Here is a 19,990-nt window from a genome sequence, read left to right as displayed (position 1 = left end):
AACTCTGCCCCCTGTTGACCTGACACGGACACACATGTCCCACAAACACATGACTGACGGTCAGTTGTATTTTATAAAAATAAAGTGGAAATGTCAAGTTAAATTGTGTTTTTCAGTCATTTAAATTTTCATTGTTTTTATTTTGACTGTTGGTCGAAGACAAAACAAATAATTTAAATGTGTCAACGTTTGTTTATTTGTTGTTGTTTTAGTTTTTTTTTACAATGTTTTAATATTTGACAGATGATCGGTGCAGGATCCTCAGTTTGTGGGTTTCAGATGAAACTACAAGTGAAACTCTTCTTCTTCACTCTTCGTCGTGTTTCTCAGCAGCTGGAGGACGGAGGCTCCACATCTGGCACGCGCTGCTCCGGGTGATGGAGTGTTTCCACCACCAGGGGGCGCCACAGCGTCATGTGACGAAAGGGCACTGAAGCAGAGATCGTTTACGGACAGACGAATCACTCTGAGGTGTAAAAACGTCAAAGGTTCGAGGTTTATCACAACAGTTGGGGCCAGTTTAACTTTAACATCAGTAGAATCTGAAGTTATTCACTTACATGTTGCTTCTTTTTCAAATGCTCGTGGTTGATGGCCGCACCAGAAGGTCAGTAGTTCGATTCCTGACTCCTTCAGCATGTATGAGCACGATGTGAGGCAGAGAACATCAACAGCACAGAGATGCTCTGTGTAAATGTGTGAATGTGAGAATGACATGTCATCAAGACCAGAACAGATTCATATATATAGACCATATAATTTAATACTTCACATTTACATACATACATTACATGAGTAAAATAATAACAGAGCCTTTATACAGTACTTAGCTTTAAAGCTATTGTTTAGCTTCTGATCAACCATCAACACCATCAGTCACGTTAAGTCAGATATACAAATGATCAAATCATTAGAGTTAATTATATATTAATCACATGTAATACTTAAAATATTTACAGGTGGAGTAATATTTAATTTGTAAGTACATTTTAAAAGTAAGAATAAACAAAAAATAAAAGGATCACATTGTTAAAATACTCACACAATCAATTACTGTTTGATTGAGTCTTTTTATGAATAGATGAATGAATACATCGATGCTTGATTTTACTGTAGAATTAGTCATAAATAAACTTTATAACTTTTTCTCTGACACGTGTGCTCCTCCTCACTTCCGCTTGTGGTCCGGTGCTCTGGTTTCCCGTCAGAGTGAGACCTCTCAGTGTCTCTGCGGCTCTGTGGCTGTGTTCTGGTTTTAATCGGATCCTCATGAAGCTGCAGCTCCGGGAAACTTTCTCACTCTCACCGGGGAATAAAGTCACTGAGACGGACCCGCTGCCCGGCTCCGCCCGCTCCTCCAGACCCGGAGCACCGACCGCCGGAGGGCCGCGAACCCGGGCCCGGGCTCGGGAGGTTGGGCTCGTGCGCTCCGAGGCTCCGCTGGATGGAAGCTTGACGCACGGTTTCCTCTGGTTGGAGCCGCGATGGAAGCGGAGGAACCGGCCTGTTCTCCGGGGATGTGACCGAGGATCGAGCCTCTCTGTCGGTGAGAAAACTTTCAATCCACCGGCAGCTTCAGACAGCCCGAGGTGTAAACTACTGAGAACATCTGGATTATATGAGCCATGCTCCAGATGTGACCACACAGAGATACGTTACAGATGTGCGAAGTCATCGTGATTATTGGTTTTATTACTTCATTTTTAAGTTTACTGTTGATTTCATCTTGTTTTCTGTTGTTAACTCAGCTGAATAGTTTGTAGAAACATTCATATAACTACAGAAATATCACTATATAATAAGATAATAACATTATATACAACTTACCGGGTAAAAAGTCAAATAAAGTACATTTAAAAAAATACCTTTTATTCCATTAAAACTGTATATTTCCCTGTTTGCCTGTAAAAAAACAAGGCAAATATATAAGTTTATTTTACATATATTTGTCAGAGATGCAGAAACAAGAAGAAAGAAAAGAGATGTGATGAGTTTTCACTTGAAAATCTGCAGTTTCTCTGCTGGTAAAGAAACAAAGAGGAGAATTATCACTATAATAATACTTTTATTTTCTGTATTTATCAGCTTCAGGAACAAAAGTCACAAAAGGCTTCACAAGCCAAGAAAACACAAAAAACAAGAAACAAACTTTAAAATCAGACAAGTTAAAAAGGACGAGTAAGATATTAAAGGTGCGATACCAAACTCTTAAAATGTGTTTAAACAGAAACCGAGTGTCGAGGGTTCAACAATATTCTTCTTTTGGTTCTAAACAAAGGAAACGTGTCGAATATTCAGCGGCACGAGTGAATCCTTTGGAGTTTTAAATTCGTCTTAAATCGTGGTCACGTCTTCATCCTTCAGTTCAAAGTTATTAAATCCAACATTGTCTTTGTTTTTAATCAACTCAGATGATTTATGACAAACTAATGCATAAAAAACAGGATTCCACAGTCACACCGCTGCAGCATCGTGTTCCGTATTTCACAGCTTCAGAGAACTCAGAGCAGGACACAGACACGTGGTACTTTAGATTATATATATATATATATATATATATATATATACTGTATATATATATATATATATATATATATATACTGTATATATATATATATATGACTTCTGTGTGTTCAGAAGCTTTGAAGTCAGATTGTGTTGGAAACGCTTTACACAATGAGTGTTGGATTTATAAGTTTAGAGAATTTAAACAACACAAAGTTGTGACACGCACGTAAATAACTTGTTAATCATAAAAACATCTGTTTTGGATAAAAGTTGTGACAAAAGTAACATGAGACGAGTTCACATTATTTATCTCTGATCGTTGATTTGTTCGGAAGTGACGTCAGCAACTCATGTACCTACATTTCTCCGGACTCTCCCAGTTATTGCTCCGACTTAAGATGGCGTTCACATGTTTACGCCATAAAAATACAACTCAAGGAAAAGCAATAAAAAAAAAAAAAAATGAACAAACATCTCACTTCCTGTTGACGTTGTCCTCCTGCCCCCTGTTGGCCACAGCCCATACTACAACATGAGCTGGTCTTTATTCTCCACAGACGCTGAAAAGAGAAACTAAAGATCTGCTGCGATTTCTCACCGCGACTGCACATGTGAGTTTCATCCAGCAGGAGGCGTGAGGATCGCAAACTTTTGTTTCCCTGAATTTGTTCATTTTTTTGGTTCATTTCTTTTTCCAAGATGTCCGACAGTGAGAGGAAACTTTTCTTGCAGGATTTTATTGGTGAGAAATATGAATCGAGGCCGAGGAGGTCGCAGGAGACGGTCGGCTGACGAGTAGACCGGAGGAATCGAACATTACAAACGTTTCTTTTTCTGGATGTTGTTTACTTTCTCCTGCCTGGACGACGTCATAGATAGCTGCCAATGTCGTCCGACAACAGCCCGCCACCGCCACCGCCGCCGCCGGCCTCACCCCGCGCTTTCGCCACCCTCCCTCAGCACACGGCCCCGCCCACTCCTTCGCCGTCACCCAGCCCGCCCGCCACCCTCTGCGGCCGCCTGTCCAATGGCAGCCTGACGGTCCCCAGCCGCACCAACTCACGGGGCTCCATCCAAGGCGTCTCCTTCCTGCTGCAGATCGGACTCACCCGGGAGACGGTGACCCTCGACCCTGGAGACCACTCCCTCCCCGCCGTCAGAGAGCTCGTCTGCTCCATCGTGGATCAGAAGGTGAGTTTAGCAGAGTTCGTTTTCTCACATCGTTTCTTTCATGTGCTACGAAACGTTGCTTCAAAATGAGAAATGAAAGAAATGCGTGAGAATTATGAGAAAACGTCTATTTTTAAAAATCTGCTTTAGTTGATTGATTGATTGATTGATTGATTGATTGATTGACTGATTGATTGATCGTTGGGACATCCAGTGGCTGTGTGGACACTTCACTCTGGAAACACTTTCACTCGTCGTCTCTCGTCACAGTCTCGTGTTTTCGAGCTCATCGGAGGAAACGTCTTTTCACAGGAAGGTCATTTCCTGGTCGCCACTGCGTCAGCGCTCTTTGTTTCCTCTCAGCTGTGCGTTGTGTTGCAGGAAAACCCTCTGATTACTGAGTGGAACCGCCTGTCGTTAAAGTCTCTGCTTCATGGAACAACTTCCACTAACTTTAGAGGAAGTGAAATTACAGTTCATAACGAAACTGAGCTCACTCCCCGTCGAGCTGCTCACTCTGTTCTGTGCAGAGACACTGAGTTCAGATTCCGGTTAGTTCATCACACGGCTTCTCTCATTGGTCGACACTAGTTTGAAACCGAATCAAGCCCATTCACACCAGACAACCCAAAACAGGAGTCCCCCTCTCAACAGGGATTTCCATAGCAACCAGCATAGACAGGACAGAAACCTGAACACCTTTGTAATAACTAACAAACTAAAGATCGGATCCAGTCACAGAATGAAGATTGTGCAACTAAAGAAGAACAAACGAGTCTCCAACATGTTGCGTTAGGTTTGTGCAGGTGAACTGATCGTATCGTACACTCGTAGCATCGTGAAACCTTTGATAAGATATCGTACAAAACTGTTTCCACGAGAACACGGGCCTGATAACCTCTGACATCACAGCTACATGCTAATGTCCTCAGCTGAGCTAAAGCGCACAGCAGGAGTCTCCCTCGCTGTGACAGGACACGCTGGAGGCGGAGTTAGAGAAGTGACGCGACCACTGGAATTCTCTTTTTCCTCCTTTTGTGTCCACATCACGAGGCTGCGAGCTGCGACCCGGCCGGACGGAAGCTTATTTACTGATTTACTGCTGTTATGTCACCTCTCTGCTCAGTGTGTGGTTGTGTTTGTAGAAGCAGAGGGGGGGGGGGGGGGGGGGGGGGGGGGTGGGGGGAACTCTTCCCTCAGTGTTTCAGCCTCTTTCAGCTCATTGTGTTGTTTCTCTGTTGCGGTTCAGCCTCGTCGTTTCCAGCTGCTGCAGCTTTGCAGCTGTTTTCAGCAAACAGACAAAGTTCGAGACTCGATATGATTCTCAGCTGCTCAGTGGGACACGGGGACACTTGTGTTGCTCCTCTGTCCTTAAATTCATCAAAAATCAATTAATGACACTTAAATACAAACATTTGAATTTTTGCGATCAGACTTTAAGCAAATCTGTAAGTGAACGAAGTGACGGCAGCGCACGAGCACCTGCACCACAAAGACAGCATCTCTCCCTGTCGCCACGGTGACGTGAGGAACCCGCGTCCTCCACTGCGCTGGTCTCCATGGTTACCAAGGCCAGGTGGTGGGGAGAGAGAGAGAGAGAGAGAGAGAGAGAGAGAAGAGAGAGAAGAGAGAGAGAGAGAGAGAGAGAAGAGAGAGAGAGAGAGAGAGAGAGAGAGAGAGAGAGAGAGAGAGAGAGAGAAGAGAGAGAGAGAGAAGAGAGAGAGAGAGAGAGAGAGAGAGAGATGTCAGTGGTTTTTTTAATGGTCGCCCGACCCACTTACAAAGGTTTAAATACTCGGAGTCGTATGGAAACCTGCTCACTCAAATTTATTTCTGAATTTTAAAGACAAAGTGTTTAAATCTCGTTATTCAGGCCGAGTTTCCTTTTCAAACTTTCTCTTTTTTTCTTTTTTGCTCATTTCACTAAATAACTGAACAAACTGAGCTCGTGTTTCATCAAAGTTTCGAAGTTAAGTGAAAGATAAAAGTTAAACTGGAGAATAAAACCCTTTATTAAACATTAGACTGAAGCAGTGTAATTAAGAATAGAGCCGGTTTTGTTAGTGTTTTTAATAAGTGCAGATGCTGCAGGATTTGTCTCATCTGCAGTTGATGTTTTAATGATGCTGAGGATTAATTCTGACCTTTATTCTCTTTTATGTGAGATGTTGAATTAATGAACATTAACAGCGTCTGTCTGACTTTCATTCACCGTCATTTAACTTTTTAAAACATCCGGCTTAACTCTCCAGCCTCCATTTGTCGTCTCGTTAGATTAAAACCTCTGATCCTGAACGTCTCACACAGCTGAAACCAAATCGTGTCATAAAATCACTTTAAGTTTCATAACGACTCTTTATGTTCTGGAACCTGAGCTGCTGCTATTTCTCTAGAACTGATGACGACAACAATTTTGTAAATGCACCTGAACGAGGCGACAGTTTATACCTCAAACTTCAATAACTAAAACACAACAGAGGTTATAAACAGTAGGTGGAACATTACATCCACCTGTTGTATTATTGTCTCATCGCATGGAGAGATTTCCACCCAAAATTGTATCTACAATAATACTAATAATCAAAGTTCAAATCTTCAGCTGTAAATTCAAGGGTTAAAATCAGGAATTCAACAGTATAAATTGACTGAATAACCAAAAGCAAAATAGAGTCAGGTGTGTGTGTGTGTGTGTGTGTGTGTGCGTGCGTGCGTGCGTGCGTGCGTGCGTGTGTGACCACCTTGACCGACTCACTGTTGTTTCCTGTTGCTTCCTGCTGGAGGGAAACCGGAGCGCTGGTCGTTTACCCACGTTATTTCCCATCAGCCCATCTCAGCGGCGTCCCTCTGGGCTGAGTGCACGTGTGCAGCGGGACAGTTGGAGAGTTTTATTGGCGCTGAAAGGACGCTTGTGTTGTGCAGCGGAAGACGGCGGCAGGTTGATGTGTTTGTGCTCTTCACGTCGCTGCCGGTCCAGATGTTCGATGTCTGGAGAAAACACGAAGTGATGTAACCTCCTGTTTGTTGTTCCACGTTAGAAGATTCCTACGTTTTCAGCGTAACCAAAAAACTGCCACATATTTGGGTTAACAGTAGTAATAATACTATTTAATATTTAAAGGCCACATCCTAAAATAGCTGATATAATTGAAATATATATATATAAGAGAAAATCTGATTTTCAAGTCAATGGTGTGTTTCCGGCTGGAGGAGCAGCAGGTCGCTGACAGACAACAGGTAGTTGCGTCTCTAATCCTTAACGATGTTTCCCACGTCCGCTCCAGACTGGATCAAAGTCTCTAAGTAGTTTTGATGATGTAATTGTCATTCATACATAAAAACATATACGTCCATAAAGTTCCTGCAGTTGTGTATTTGTGGGGTTAGTGTGTCGTTGTCCCTTTTAGAACCAGGATTACTGGTCTCCATGAACACTTAGTCTCTCTGATAATGGCATGAGTGCTGCACAGATTACCCCCCCCCCACCCCCCCCCCCCCCCACCCCCCCCCCACCCCCCCCACCCCCTCTTGGTAAGAACAGTCCCCTGCTCCAGCTCCTGCAGGAGGGGTCAAAGGTCACCGCGGGGCCTGGAGGCCTCTGCGACCCTGACGGCCGGAGCGAGGCGGCGGGGTTGTCAAAAATCTGGCTTCAGTTTGGCGAGGGCGTGTGTGTGTGTGTGTGTGTGTGTGTGTGTGTGTGTGTGTGTGCGTGTGTGCGTGTGTGTGTGTGTGTGTGTGTGTGCGTGCGCGGAGGTTAAGCCTGGTTAATGGAGGATTAACCATAAATGAGAGGATCAGTGTGTATTAAACACACACTCTTGTCCATTAACTGAACTCTCAGCGCGTCTCTCTGCTCACCTCAGAGACGGAAGCAGCTGACGCCCGGCACCGACGTGATTGGACGTGGCCCAGATGTGTCGTCACTGCAGCTTTCACTTGTGGTCGCTCCGTCGCCGTGGAGCCGTTCTCCTTCCTCCTTCCTCCTCTGGTTTAATCCTGGTTTTATGACGGTGTGTGTGTGTTTCCGACGTGTTTGTTTGAACGGTGCAGCCACAGGGGTAATGACCGCAGGGTTTCAGTGACGGGGCCTCAGCCATAATTCATGATGGTCCGTCTGTGTGTGTGTGTGTGTGTGTGTGTGTGTGTGTGTGTGTGTGTGTGTGTGTGTGTGTGTGTGTGTGTGTGTGTGTGTGTGCGTGTGTGTCTGTGTGTGTGTTCATGTGACCTGAGCAGCTTGTGCCTCGTCACCTGTCGGCTTAGTTTCCTGCTGTGAGCCTGCACCATGCTCCCTGCACTCTGCTGACATCCTGCTGACATCCTGCTGACACCGAGCAGCTCAGGGCAGGAAGCTGCTCCACCTGCAGAAGATGCACACAAACACACACACACACACACACACACACACACACACCGCAACTTTATTCTCCAAAATACTTTGACTTTCTCCTCAACGACTTTACTCTCAGAATCTTTCTCAAACTTCCCTGTGAGCCGTTGGCCGATGGAATCACAGACACTGACCCAGACTTGAACTGAAGCTCACATGTTTGTTTTAAGGTTCTTTATGAATTGAGCTCGAGCTGCAGAGAAAACCTCGACATTAGCAGAAAATCAGATTTTTGAATAAACAGACGGTTGTTTTGTGGAAACTGACTCAGTCGCCGCCGTCGGGGTTTGAGCTGCTGGTTGTTTGGATCATGAGTTCCTCAGAGGAAAGACGTTCGGTAACGACCTCGACGAAGGATAAAGTCACGAAGAGGGAAACTTGTGAGAACGAGCTGCTGCTCCGGGGCGTCGAGATCTGTTATGTGGGGTCAAAGGTCACAAGGCGGGAGGACTTTTAGTGCCACCCTCAGGTCGAACTGTTGATTTATACATGAAATACATAAACTAGATAACAGATTTTTGTTTTTCCTACATTTTAATGGTTGTTTTTTATTAAACCAGAGTTTTATCTTTTAAAATCCCAGTTTACAGTGAACATCACATGCACCGATCAGTGGATTGATTGTTGCACCTCAGACTCTTCTCGACTTGTCGCCTCAGGGAAACGCGGTTGGGCGCCATGTTTCCAGATGACCTGGTGGTCAGAGGTCAGAGGTCACTGTCTTCAGCCTCTTGAATGTGATATCTCAGGAACATCTTGAGGGAATCACTTTAAATCTGGCAGAAACGTTTTGCTTGGACTCAAAGATGAGCTGATAAGAGTGCGGTGGTCAGAGGTCAAAGGTCACCGTGACCTCACAAAGAATTCATACGCTGATTATGACAAAAAACATTTAAGTTCCTTGAAAGTCATAGTTTAGTTTGGACTGACATGAATGTGATCTGCATCGTGATTGGTTGGCGAAGGCGATAAATCTAGTTTGGTGTTTGATTCACATCTGGTTTTTAAATTGCATTTATTATACACCTTCATTCTGCAGTAATCCCATTACTTTCTATAATTGAGTAAATTACTACGTCCGATGAGGTTCTGTTCCCCCCCCCCGTCCGTTTCTTTGTTTAGTCGATTTTCGTGGAAATCCGTCTCCGACTTTTATCTCTGTCTTTAACTTTGTGTGATCGGATGTTTTTTGACATTTTCTTTGATTTGTCAGGAAACAATTCAAGGATCACGTAGGAAACATATTTTTATGAGCGTGTGAAATTTGTTGCAGTTGAAGGGAAGTGTGAGCTTCTTGTTTTATTATTTTATCTTCATGATTTTATCTCTTTGTTTTTCTGTTTCCTCATCTCCAGTGAGACGGACGACAGTTCTCTCACTTCCTGTGGTCATTGTCTTTTGCTTTGTGTTTTCACTGTTTGTATGAAAAGTGTTTTGCAGTTAACGTCTCGTTATTCAGTGTGATGAGCGTATTTCACTCTCATGTCTTCAGTTGTGACTAAAGAATTTATCCACATCTTCCAACATTTAGAATTCTACATATAAAACAGCTCAGACAGATTTATGATTCAACCAGAAGCTCCTGTGTCACATGTTCTGTTCAGAAAGTGGAGTCGTGCAGCCTCTTCTGTCCCTGTCTGTAAGTATCTGAACTCTTCCTCCTCCTCTTCCTCCTCAGTTCCCAGAATGTGGATTCTTCGGGATGTACGACAAGATCCTGCTCTTCCGTCACGACCTGAGCTCGGACAACATCCTGCAGCGGCTGACGTCTGCAGAGGACATCCACGAGGGCGACCTGGTGGAGGTGGTGCTCTCCGGTGAATCACCAGCACTTTGCCTGTTAAACCTTATTTTCACACGTCGAACGGTTCTTCAGTAAACCTCTGATCCTGGATCAGTGTCGTCCTGCTCCGAAGCAGAAGCACGTGTGCGGTGCAACAGAAAATCTAATTTACAAGTGATTTAAAATTATTCATAAATAACAATCTGAAGTCTTTATGTTCAGACTCTGAACCTGAGAGAAACTATAGGATTCAGTCATAATCATCTCTAAAGTAACAATGACGATGTGAATAGATTCATCACATTCTGACTTCCTCTCAGCTTCCTCTCTGTTGTTCCTCCTGCTCTGAGGCCGGAGCCGTCTCACATCTTGTTTCGTCCGCCGCAGCGTCGCCGGGGATCACTCTGCGCCCCCCCCCCCCCCCCCAACCATAATATTGAGTATATGTCATTTCCTGACTGGTCTCGACGGGTTTGGGTGTAAAACCTAAAACTGACACCTCAACAGCTCGACACAGCAGCGGCAGCTGAGGAGGAAAACAAAGTGGCAGGTCGAACCACATCGGGTTCAAACCCACGACCACTTCCTCCTCCTCCTCCTCCTCCTCCTCCTGCTGCTGCTGCTGCAGACGTGCACATCTCTGCTCGTTTGTGTCTTTATAACTGTTCATGCTGCCTCTGGTACCGCAGAGGATCCGTCTGACAACTACGTTCACGTATAGAAGCACCGAAGAACCGGAAAGAAAAAGAAAACATGCAACGTTACGACCTAACAGTGGCAACATGAAACCAGATGTTGGTGGTGAAAGTAAAGGAATTTACTGAAGGAGGTGAAAGTAATTAAGTTCAAATGAGTGATTGAACTGAAGGAGGGGAACAAGGCGACTGATGTTTAAAACAGAGACAATAAAACGAACAAGAGAACTCAGATCAATGTTCTGAAGAAAAGAAGTTCAAACTAACGGAACCCAAACACATGTGAAACAGACATTTATCAAAAAGGTGTGAACTCAGAAACTAAAACTCAACCGGTTCCTGTTCCTCAAAGTTCAATCCACAAAATGATCACAAATCAATTAACAATCTGTTTCCTAACGAAGCTGCAAAGATTATCTGCTGCTTCACTCGTAGTGTTTTCATCCAACATCCAAACTAACATCTGAAACGTTAAATAGTCGACGATCAAAGTCCTGATTAAAAAGTTCAGTCTTGAGTTGGATCGATTCAAAACAAGTCGTCTGAAAACATTTCCAGGAAGTGGTAAAGAAACAGGATTTAAAAAAGACTTTCTCTGTATTTTTTGATTTCAGCTCTCGCCACGGCCGAGGATTTCCAGATCCGTCCTCACGCACTGTACGTTCACTCCTACAAGGCGCCGGCGTTCTGCGACGACTGCGGGGAGATGCTGTGGGGGCTCGTCCGACAGGGCCTCAAGTGTGAAGGTGAGATTCCTCCGAAGCTCGAGGTTGTTTACACCAGTTCTGCTAAAAGAGTCTGGATCTATGTGAAGCCTTTAGGGAGATAGGAGGATTCCTGTTGCTGCAGACGGCTGCAGACTCTTGTTTGCTCCGGTTTTCTCCCAGTTTGAGCCCTGACTGACCAGCAGGTGGAACTGAGGACAAGAGAACAATTAGATGACGTTTCTCCTCCGCAGGATGTGGACTGAACTACCACAAACGATGTGCGTTCAAGATCCCCAACAACTGCAGCGGCGTGAAGAAGAGGCGCCTGTCCAACGTGTCTCTGCCGGGCTCCGTCATGTCCATCGCCCGTCCGCCTTCCACGGAGTTCATACCGGCGCCGCAGGAGGAGGTGGGTTCATTATTCTCTGAGCTGCTGGAGACTCACGAGAGAAAATCTTTGTCTGTAACATAGAAATTGTATATTTCTATATTTAAATGATTCTCTGAAGTTTAGTGACTCCTCTCACGTCTTCATAGAGAAATTGATTATTGCTGCTTTAAATAAACTGACCTCAAAGTCTCGTCAGTTCGATCCCCGACCCCCGACCCCCGACCTTTATACCGGTGTCAGTACGTCTTTAACTGAAGGGACTGTTGCATCCTGGTCTCTGGAGGTTTTCTTGCAGCTTCAGTCACATGATGATGAGTTGTTTCTTTTAGCGAAGTGAAAGTTTGATTCATTTCTGACAGAATGAGTGAAAACACAGTTTCAGCAGCAGATGTAAAGGTTGTGCAACCAACTAACTAGTCCCCCCCCCCCACACACACACACATGTGATGGCTGGAGGCTGGAGGCGAACCACCTGATTTTCCATCCTGTTCAGCTTCACACTCACTGGAACAAACACCCTGTGTTTTATATATACACACACACACACACACACACACACACACACACACACTGAAGTAGACTCTTGCTCCTTTTCATTCTAGAAATTGTAAATCGCTCCCTTACTTCTGGCGTCTCAACCCCCTCAAACGAGGTATGGTGTCCCGCAGGGTCCAATCTTAGGTCGCATTATATTGTCCATCTATATGCCCCCCCCCCACCTTATCATCCACAAACACCACGTGCACTCTCACTGCTGCGCTGATGACACACAGCTCATTCAGTCCTCGTGACCAATGAACATCTCAACTCTCCACAAGTGACTGAACCTCCAGCACGGACACAAGGAGTTCTTGTTGGTCAAATCAGACGCTTTCAGTAAATGAGGAAACTCTTCAGTTCATTTCTCGATCTCCTCTCTTTCTTCTCCTCTCTCCCTCAGCAACGCCCCCTCCTGGGCGCCGCGAAGCGTAACTCCCTGCTCAGCGGCCGTCCCATCTGGATGGAGAAGATGGTCCTGGGCCGGGTCAAAGTCCCTCACACCTTCTCCGTGCACACGTACACTCGTCCCACCATCTGCCAGTTCTGCAAACGGCTGCTGAAGGGACTCTTCCGCCAGGGGATGCAGTGCAAGGGTGACGACTCAGCTAAAATGATCTAGAATCTCAAATGACAAGATGTTCTCTGAGTGATTCCTGTGGTGAACGAAGATCTCGTCATCACAGTTTGATCTGCTGCTCATTCCACAGTTTTCAGGATGATGCCTTCAGGCTGATCGGTTTTTTTCGACCCATCAGATTCACGCGTGTGTTTCTGTTTCTTCAGATTGTAAATTTAACTGCCACAAGAGATGTGCAGCCAAAGTTCCTCGAGACTGTCTGGGCGAGGTCGACTTTAACGGAGGTGAGTTGGTTTCACGTTTCGAGGAGTCGAACCATTAACGTCATCTACTGTTAGAAACCTGAAGCTTTAAAGAGGCTTTAATCAATATATTTATAGTGATAATCGATCAGCGGTGAACGCAGTTTTTAGGTTGTCTCCTAGTGGTCATTAGAGGAACTCTACATTAAATCTCTTTGATTCAAAGTTGTCCATTGTGGGTTTTGTTTCCTGACTCTGCAGAACCGGCCAGTCCCAGTCTGGACTCCGAGGCAACGATGGAGGTGGACAACTGCGACGTGAACAGCGACGGAGGTCAGAGCATGGACGACCAGGACGAGTCCACCCCTGAGGACAAGCTCTTCTTCGAGGGGCCGTGCACGGACGGCGAGAAAGACGACGAGACGCTCAGAGCCATCAGGTGACAAGAGGCGGCCGTCACACGTGGTTTAATTTAAAACAAAAAAATCAAAACAGTTGATCTGCTCACAAAACTTTTATAAATTCAGCTGCTTTCAGAATTGAGTGTGTTGATGAGTGTGTGATGTTTGTGTTGACGCAGCCCGTGCACCAGCAGTAACATCCCCCTGATGCGAGTGGTTCAGTCCATCAAACACACAAAGCGGACCGGCTCCACGGTGGTGAAAGAGGGGTGGATGGTTCACTTCACCAGCCGCGACAACCTGGTGAGAGGAAGAGAAATGTCACCAAGCGTTTGGGGCTTAACAACGATATTTTCTCTAAATTTGCCACATGACAAAACGATGTTCTGAACATTTATCCCAAAATAACCTGCAGATACACATTTTCCTCTTTAATTTCTTTAACTTCATTAGTGTGTTGCTTGTTTTTTAATTGATATCCTGATAATTCCACTTTCACATCCCTGAACCTGAAACTCTGTTGTTAGAGTCTTTGAATATAACCTTTGAGTCAAACCTCTGATCTGCGTTCTGTCTTTGCAGAGGAAGAGACATTACTGGAGGCTGGACACCAAGAGTCTGACGCTGTTTCAGAATGAAAGCGGAGCCAAGTTTTACAAGGTAGGAGGGACAGGTTGGATCCGGTTTCAGCTGCTCGGCCCAACCGAGCGGTGAGGTGAGGGAGTCGGGTTCGACCGGCGACACTCAGAGTTTCTATCGGAATGTTTTCACAAGGTCGTCACTTTTCACAGTTTGACTCTGAACGCACGAAAAACTGAAAACCCTCATGAAGACATTTCCCCTCAGCTGCTGGTTTCTAACACCTGGATAAAGGTGACTGTGAATAAAGATGGACGACAGGACAGCTCCCACAATGAAGCCGAAGCGTCTCCATCGCCCCCTGGTGGCTGGCTGTTGAATAGGTCACAAACCCCACCTCGTCCATGTTCGCAGACGGGACATGGACCAAACAAAAAAAATGGTTTAAATAGTTTGAAGTTTGGTTTTAATTAGTTGGTGACGTAATGATTGACAGCTGAGACTGGTCAGGTAGAGGTGTGGGAGGGACCTCACTGCTGCACAGACTCCAAGTGATGTCACCAGTACAAGATGGCGGCGCACGCATCAGATAGTTTGGCTTCATTTTTCTGCAGTGGAAGGAAGTGGAGACGCGTCGTCCATCTTTATTTACAGTCTGTGTAGGTTTCATTTACATGAAGAGAAATACAGAACGTCTCTGGACTCAGAGTTTAAACTATTGATTACTTGTCGCTCGACTGATCTCAGATTAGCTTGAATCTTCTCTGATCTTCCGGTGTTTTCGATGCAGTTTTTCGATGGTGAGTTCAGGTCAGAGCAGCCGCTGCTCCTCTCGTCCTCGTTCGTTTCCCTCCCTCGTCCTCCGCCTCTTTTCATCTGGTCGGTCAGCGACCTGCTGACCTTCACCTCAAAGCGCTGCAGAAACCGTCCTTTGAAGAGAAAGTGAGAGGCACAGGGGGGGGGGGGGGGAGATCTGTGGCGGTTTCAGGGCCTCTTCCCGCCGCCGCCCTGCGCCTGAAGCACGTCCTGGCTTTTAATCACAGGATGAATTGATGATGATGGGGGGGGGGGGTGTGGTTGCTGGTACAAACTTGGCAAAACACAAGAAGTTCAGATGACACCACACAGTCGTTCTTCTTCAAAGGTTTGATCTGGCAGGGTTCAGGGTTTTTAAGGGGGGGGGGGGGGGGGGGGGCAGTCTGCCAGATAAGGAAGGAAGAGAAAGAGTTTCACAGTTTAACAAAGAGAGGAGATGTGAGGATGGAGGGGAGATCAAACAGGAACGTTTCCCTGAAGACTTTTAACTTGTGTGTGACACAAATCTAACGTGACTTCCTGTTGTGTCCTGACGTGTCCTCAGGAGATCCCGCTGTCCGAGATCCTGCAGGTGGAGCCGGCGAAGGACTTCAGCGGCCTGCCCCCGGGCAGCAACCCGCACTGCTTCGAGGTGACCACGGCCAACATGGTGTACTACGTCGGGGAGAACAACGGCGGCCTGTACCACAACCCCGTCCTGGCGGCGTCCGGTGTGGGACGGGACGTGGGCCAGAGCTGGGAGAAGGCGATCCGTCACGCGCTGATGCCCGTCACGCCCAAGGCCAGCGTCGGCACCGGCCCCGGCAAAGGGAAGGACCACAGTGAGTAACAGACACTGAGGACTTCACCTCTGAAGTCCAGGACGCATCAAGACGTCAAGACAGAGATTCACTCCAGATTAATGATCAAAACAGGATTCAATCAGGATGATCGATGCGTCCCGAGGCCCCAGTGGGTCTGACGGGACCCGAGGCTGCATCCACAACACACGAGCTTTAGTTTGGAAACACAGTTTTAGTATAAATTCGTTCTGTCGCTGCTCTTTTCCACCACGACACTGACAGATTGGATTAATTGAACTGTTGTTCTCTCTGCTCGGGTCGACCCCGTTTAGCATCAGGTCAAACTGTCCTCAGGTCTGTTCGGGTCGACCTCGGATCACTTCCCTCCGACAGTAACGGAAATATGAAGTGTCCCCACACGTGTCCTGTGACAAGTGAACGCCGTGCCTTGTATCATGTGTCCTTGGGGAAGCGTTAAGAAAATGAAATATGACCCACAGACGATCCTTGAGGAACTCCACGAGTTTAGAGGACTCGAGGAGAGAAGCTGTTTAATCTTTACTAATAACCAACATTTAATAAAATCAGGCTTGATGCGTTTCATGTTTATTAGAGACAGTTAGTGCAGGTTTTAAACGTCCGGTACGATGGAGTCATTTCTCAAATCAGATTAGACTCGGGTACGTTTTTGTGTTTTAATGGTCGTGTGGATTTGTCGGTGGAGAGCTTTCAAAAATAAAAACACATTTTAACGTGATTGAAGGGATTTCAGAGGATTTTCCGCCTCATCTCGCTCGGATTCACTTCAGGGTAAAGTGTCTTTTAAGTTTCACCACAAAATGAGATTTCCCGCAGTAAATGACTAAATGGATGTCGTGGTATTAAATTAATAACCATTAGCTGTAGTGGCAGAGCTCATCTTTAAATAGTTGCACTTTGCACGATGTCGAGCTTCAGTTTTGCTCGGTAATGAAATCCCAGCAACGCACATCAATAAGTTAATGGACACATGATGTAACAAGGCTTGTTGTTGTTTAACCGTCTCAGGGACAAACAGCGACACAGTGGGACGGACACAGGAGTAAAACCACAAGAGGAGAAACCACAGAATCCACCGGGTTGAGGTTTATCAGTGTTTCTGATGCACGTGCACGTCTCACCGTCCATATTTCTGTCGATGAAGTTACATAAACTCTCTGAATCGTGACCTAACCCGTGACCCAAATATCAAAGGTCCGTCCACCTACATCAGACTGCGGGTATCGACCGCAGGGCAGTGACCCGATCAAAACCCCGGCCGACCGATCTGAAATCAATACCGGCTCATCAGTGGAAACTCAGCGGCAGGTTTCCTCTCTCGTGTAACGTGGGGCTGAATGAACGCAGCGAGGCTCGTAGTAAACATGGGGACAGGAAACAGAGGCTTTTATTTTTGTGAGACCTGCAGGAGGATTTGAGGAGGCTGCAGCAGCGGGACTCATCCTCTCGACTCTTTCACGGGGAGTCGAACAAACAACGCGTCGGTTTGATCTCGGCTGGAAACCTCATCCTTTATTTAACAAGGGAAGGAATGAAATGAGATTTTAATGATTTGGAGGTTAAAGAAATAAAAGCTCCACACGTCCCTGCTGGACTGTTTCTCTTCATTTTACTGAGAGGAATTTACATTTTATACTCTTTGGATAATAATTCATACCAGCGGAGAAGAAGTGAAGTCACAGTTTGACATTCATTTACTGTTTTGTCTTTGTTTCCCTCAGAGGAAATTTCCATCAGCATATCAGTGTCCAACTCCCAGATACAAGAAAATGTGGTGAGTCACTAATCTCAAATCAAAATGTTGAGGACATTTATTCAATTCAGCAATTTACCATTTATTTATTTGTGTATTTATTCACGTGACGATGTTCTGGCATGTGGAGATGATTCTGCTCTTTGTGAAGATTTGACCCGACTGATCTTTGAATCCGCTCTGATCTCTTGTTCAGGATATCAGTTCAGTTTATCAGATCTTCGCAGACGACGTCCTCGGCTCCGGACAGTTTGGGATCGTTTACGGAGGTGAGGCTTGAAACGAGTGGAATGAAACTGCACCTGTGAGACGGACACATCTGCAGCCACATCTGTTTATAGAGGGGTTTTCCTCTGTGTCTCAATGTGTTAACATTATAAAGATGGTAAACGTTGCTGAATCTCTTTCCCTTCGACCTCTGCAGGAAAACACAGGAAGAGCGGCAGAGATGTCGCGATCAAAATCATCGACAAAATGAGGTTTCCCACCAAACAGGAGAGTCAGCTGAGGAACGAGGTGGCCATTCTCCAGGTACCAGACAGGGCACGTGCAAATGAAGAAGATCCGATGTTCTGTAACTGAGGTCTTAGTCGCTCAGTCACACATCAGGACATGAGATCATTATGGTTAAAGGTTTGGTTTTGTTTGTGACAGAACCTCCAACATCGCGGTATCGTCAACCTGGAGTGCATGTTCGAGACGCCTGAGCGGGTGTTCGTCGTCATGGAGAAGCTCCACGGCGACATGCTGGAGATGATCTTATCCAGCGAGAAGAGTCGCCTCCCTGAACGTCTCACCAAGTTCCTGGTCACACAGGTCGCGCACAAAAACTCATTTGTGAAATTACGAAATGTCTATTAATTTATTTCATGGAATTGTGGGTGTTTCTTGTTGCTGACGAGCTCCAACGGTTGTGTCTCCAGATCCTCGTGGCCCTCAGACATCTTCACTTCAAGAACATCGTCCACTGTGACCTGAAGCCCGAGAACGTCCTCCTGGCCTCAGCAGAACCGTTTCCTCAGGTTCGACCAAATCACCTGAGAACTCTGGTCACCGTCTCCTCGTTCTTTGGTTTCTCTTTCATCCACTTGTGCGTTTCCCCTCCAGGTGAAACTCTGTGACTTCGGCTTCGCTCGCATCATCGGGGAGAAGTCTTTCCGTCGCTCCGTGGTCGGCACTCCGGCTTATTTGGCGCCGGAGGTTCTTCGCAGCAAAGGCTACAACCGATCCCTGGACATGTGGTCGGTCGGCGTTATCGTCTACGTCAGCCTGAGCGGAACGTTTCCCTTCAACGAAGACGAGGAGATCGACCACCAGATCCAGAACGCTGCCTTCATGTACCCGCCCAACCCCTGGAGGGACATCTCCGAGCCGGGTAAGACAGACGAGTCAAAGAACCGGTCACAAGAATATCTTAGTTAATAAACGACGAGCTGTAACCATCTGTTAATTAATGATCGACTATTCGTTAATGGTTTACAGCCACAGACCTGATCAACAACCTGCTGCAGGTGAAGATGAGGAAGCGCTACAGCGTGGACAAGTCGCTGAGTCACCCCTGGCTGCAGGTAACAAATCACTGCAACAGGAAGTGTTCAAGGATTTAAACTTTTTAACATATCTCTCCATCTTGGAACCAAACGAGATCTTCCACCTCGACCACAGATTAAATACGAGGTCCTGGGTTTGAATCTCACTGTTTCCATGTCGTTGTCCCGCAGGACTACCGGACCTGGCTCGACCTCAGGGAGTTCGAGACGAAGCGAGGCGAGCGCTACATCACCCACGACAGCGACGACGCCCGCTGGGAGGAGCACGCCGACGAGAGCGGGCTGCACTACCCCAAACACTTCATCATGTCACCGAACCTGGCCGACATGGAGGAGGACCCCTAGTGGCGGCAAGAGGGTGGACACTCCCCCCCCCCCCATGACAGCTGTCGGCATGGCAGCACGGGACAGTGTGGCGATGAGGACGCGCTGGGCAGGTACACGATGGTGAGAATCAGCTCCGGAGGAATTTTCCAATGAATTTTCATCTTTTTCCAATTTTTTTTTTACAAACTATAAGAAACATCCTGAGAACTGAAATCTGAAGATTTTAAATAACGGTCTTTTCTGCCTGTTGAGCCACAAAACGGCTCAATTAACGACCCAGAGACTTTATGATCGGACACAATGTTTTTACTACTCATGAAGCTGTTTTACACGTTTACTTCAACAAACTCAGAAGAAACTAAAATGTCTGAAAGAAATTGTGACTTTAATGTTTTGTTTATTTTTTTTGTTCTTTGCACTTTTGGGGGAAATGAGAAAAAAAAACAAGAAATTAACTTTTGGTTTGTTCTAATATTATAAACATTTTCTCGAGTTTCCGAAGATTTTTGATTTGTTTAATAAGTGATGAGTCGTTACTATTTTGCAGAAAAACAAATCAATAGTGATTTTCCAAAAGATTTTTTCTGTGACGAAGACGAGCTGAGAATCGAGCTGCTATCGTCTTTATGTCTGAGAAGAAAACAACTCTCGAGCGTCACTGATCCAGATCTGACTCCAGCCTGAGAATTTATTTCACGTTTTATATTTTTGAAAGAAACTTTGTGTCATGTGGAGGATTTTGATGA

At 45.8% G+C, this 19,990-nt stretch overlaps 1 protein-coding gene and 1 long non-coding RNA gene across 2 annotated transcripts; one reads left to right on the top strand and one right to left on the bottom strand.

Moving 5' to 3' along the window:
• Nucleotides 1-1,185: 1,185 nt before the first annotated feature.
• On the top strand, nt 1,186-19,483 carry LOC117758709 (serine/threonine-protein kinase D3-like). Its single transcript, XM_034580610.1, has 20 exons — nt 1,186-1,546; nt 3,066-3,119; nt 3,241-3,699; nt 9,741-9,879; nt 11,155-11,286; nt 11,499-11,656; nt 12,582-12,771; nt 12,962-13,039; nt 13,259-13,436; nt 13,578-13,701; nt 13,981-14,058; nt 15,338-15,614; nt 17,336-17,388; nt 17,564-17,636; nt 17,792-17,898; nt 18,022-18,183; nt 18,291-18,389; nt 18,475-18,742; nt 18,850-18,935; nt 19,089-19,483. The coding sequence occupies exons 3-20, from the start codon at nt 3,394-3,396 to the stop codon at nt 19,260-19,262; spliced, it is 2,682 nt and encodes an 893-aa protein (XP_034436501.1). The 5' UTR covers nt 1,186-1,546; nt 3,066-3,119; nt 3,241-3,393; the 3' UTR covers nt 19,263-19,483.
• On the bottom strand, nt 19,421-19,850 carry LOC117758780. Its single transcript, XR_004613357.1, has 2 exons — nt 19,521-19,850; nt 19,421-19,484 (listed from the first exon to the last, which is right to left on the bottom strand). It is a non-coding gene; the product is annotated as an uncharacterized LOC117758780 (long non-coding RNA).
• Between the last annotated feature and the right edge of the window lie 140 nt (nt 19,851-19,990).

The sequence above is a fragment of the Hippoglossus hippoglossus genome, chromosome 24 (genome assembly GCF_009819705.1).
Source record: "Hippoglossus hippoglossus isolate fHipHip1 chromosome 24, fHipHip1.pri, whole genome shotgun sequence".
NCBI lineage: Eukaryota > Metazoa > Chordata > Actinopteri > Pleuronectiformes > Pleuronectidae > Hippoglossus > Hippoglossus hippoglossus.
This window is presented reverse-complemented; position numbering and strand designations above follow the sequence as displayed.

Coding starts and splice junctions, on each gene's coding strand:
- LOC117758709 (XM_034580610.1), top strand. CDS start 3,394: ATGTCGTCCGACAACAGCCCGCCACCGCCACCGCCGCCGCCGGCCTCA. Junction 18,743..18,849: donor GAGGGACATCTCCGAGCCGG/GTAAGACAGACG, acceptor AATGGTTTACAG/CCACAGACCTGATCAACAAC. Junction 18,936..19,088: donor TGAGTCACCCCTGGCTGCAG/GTAACAAATCAC, acceptor GTTGTCCCGCAG/GACTACCGGACCTGGCTCGA.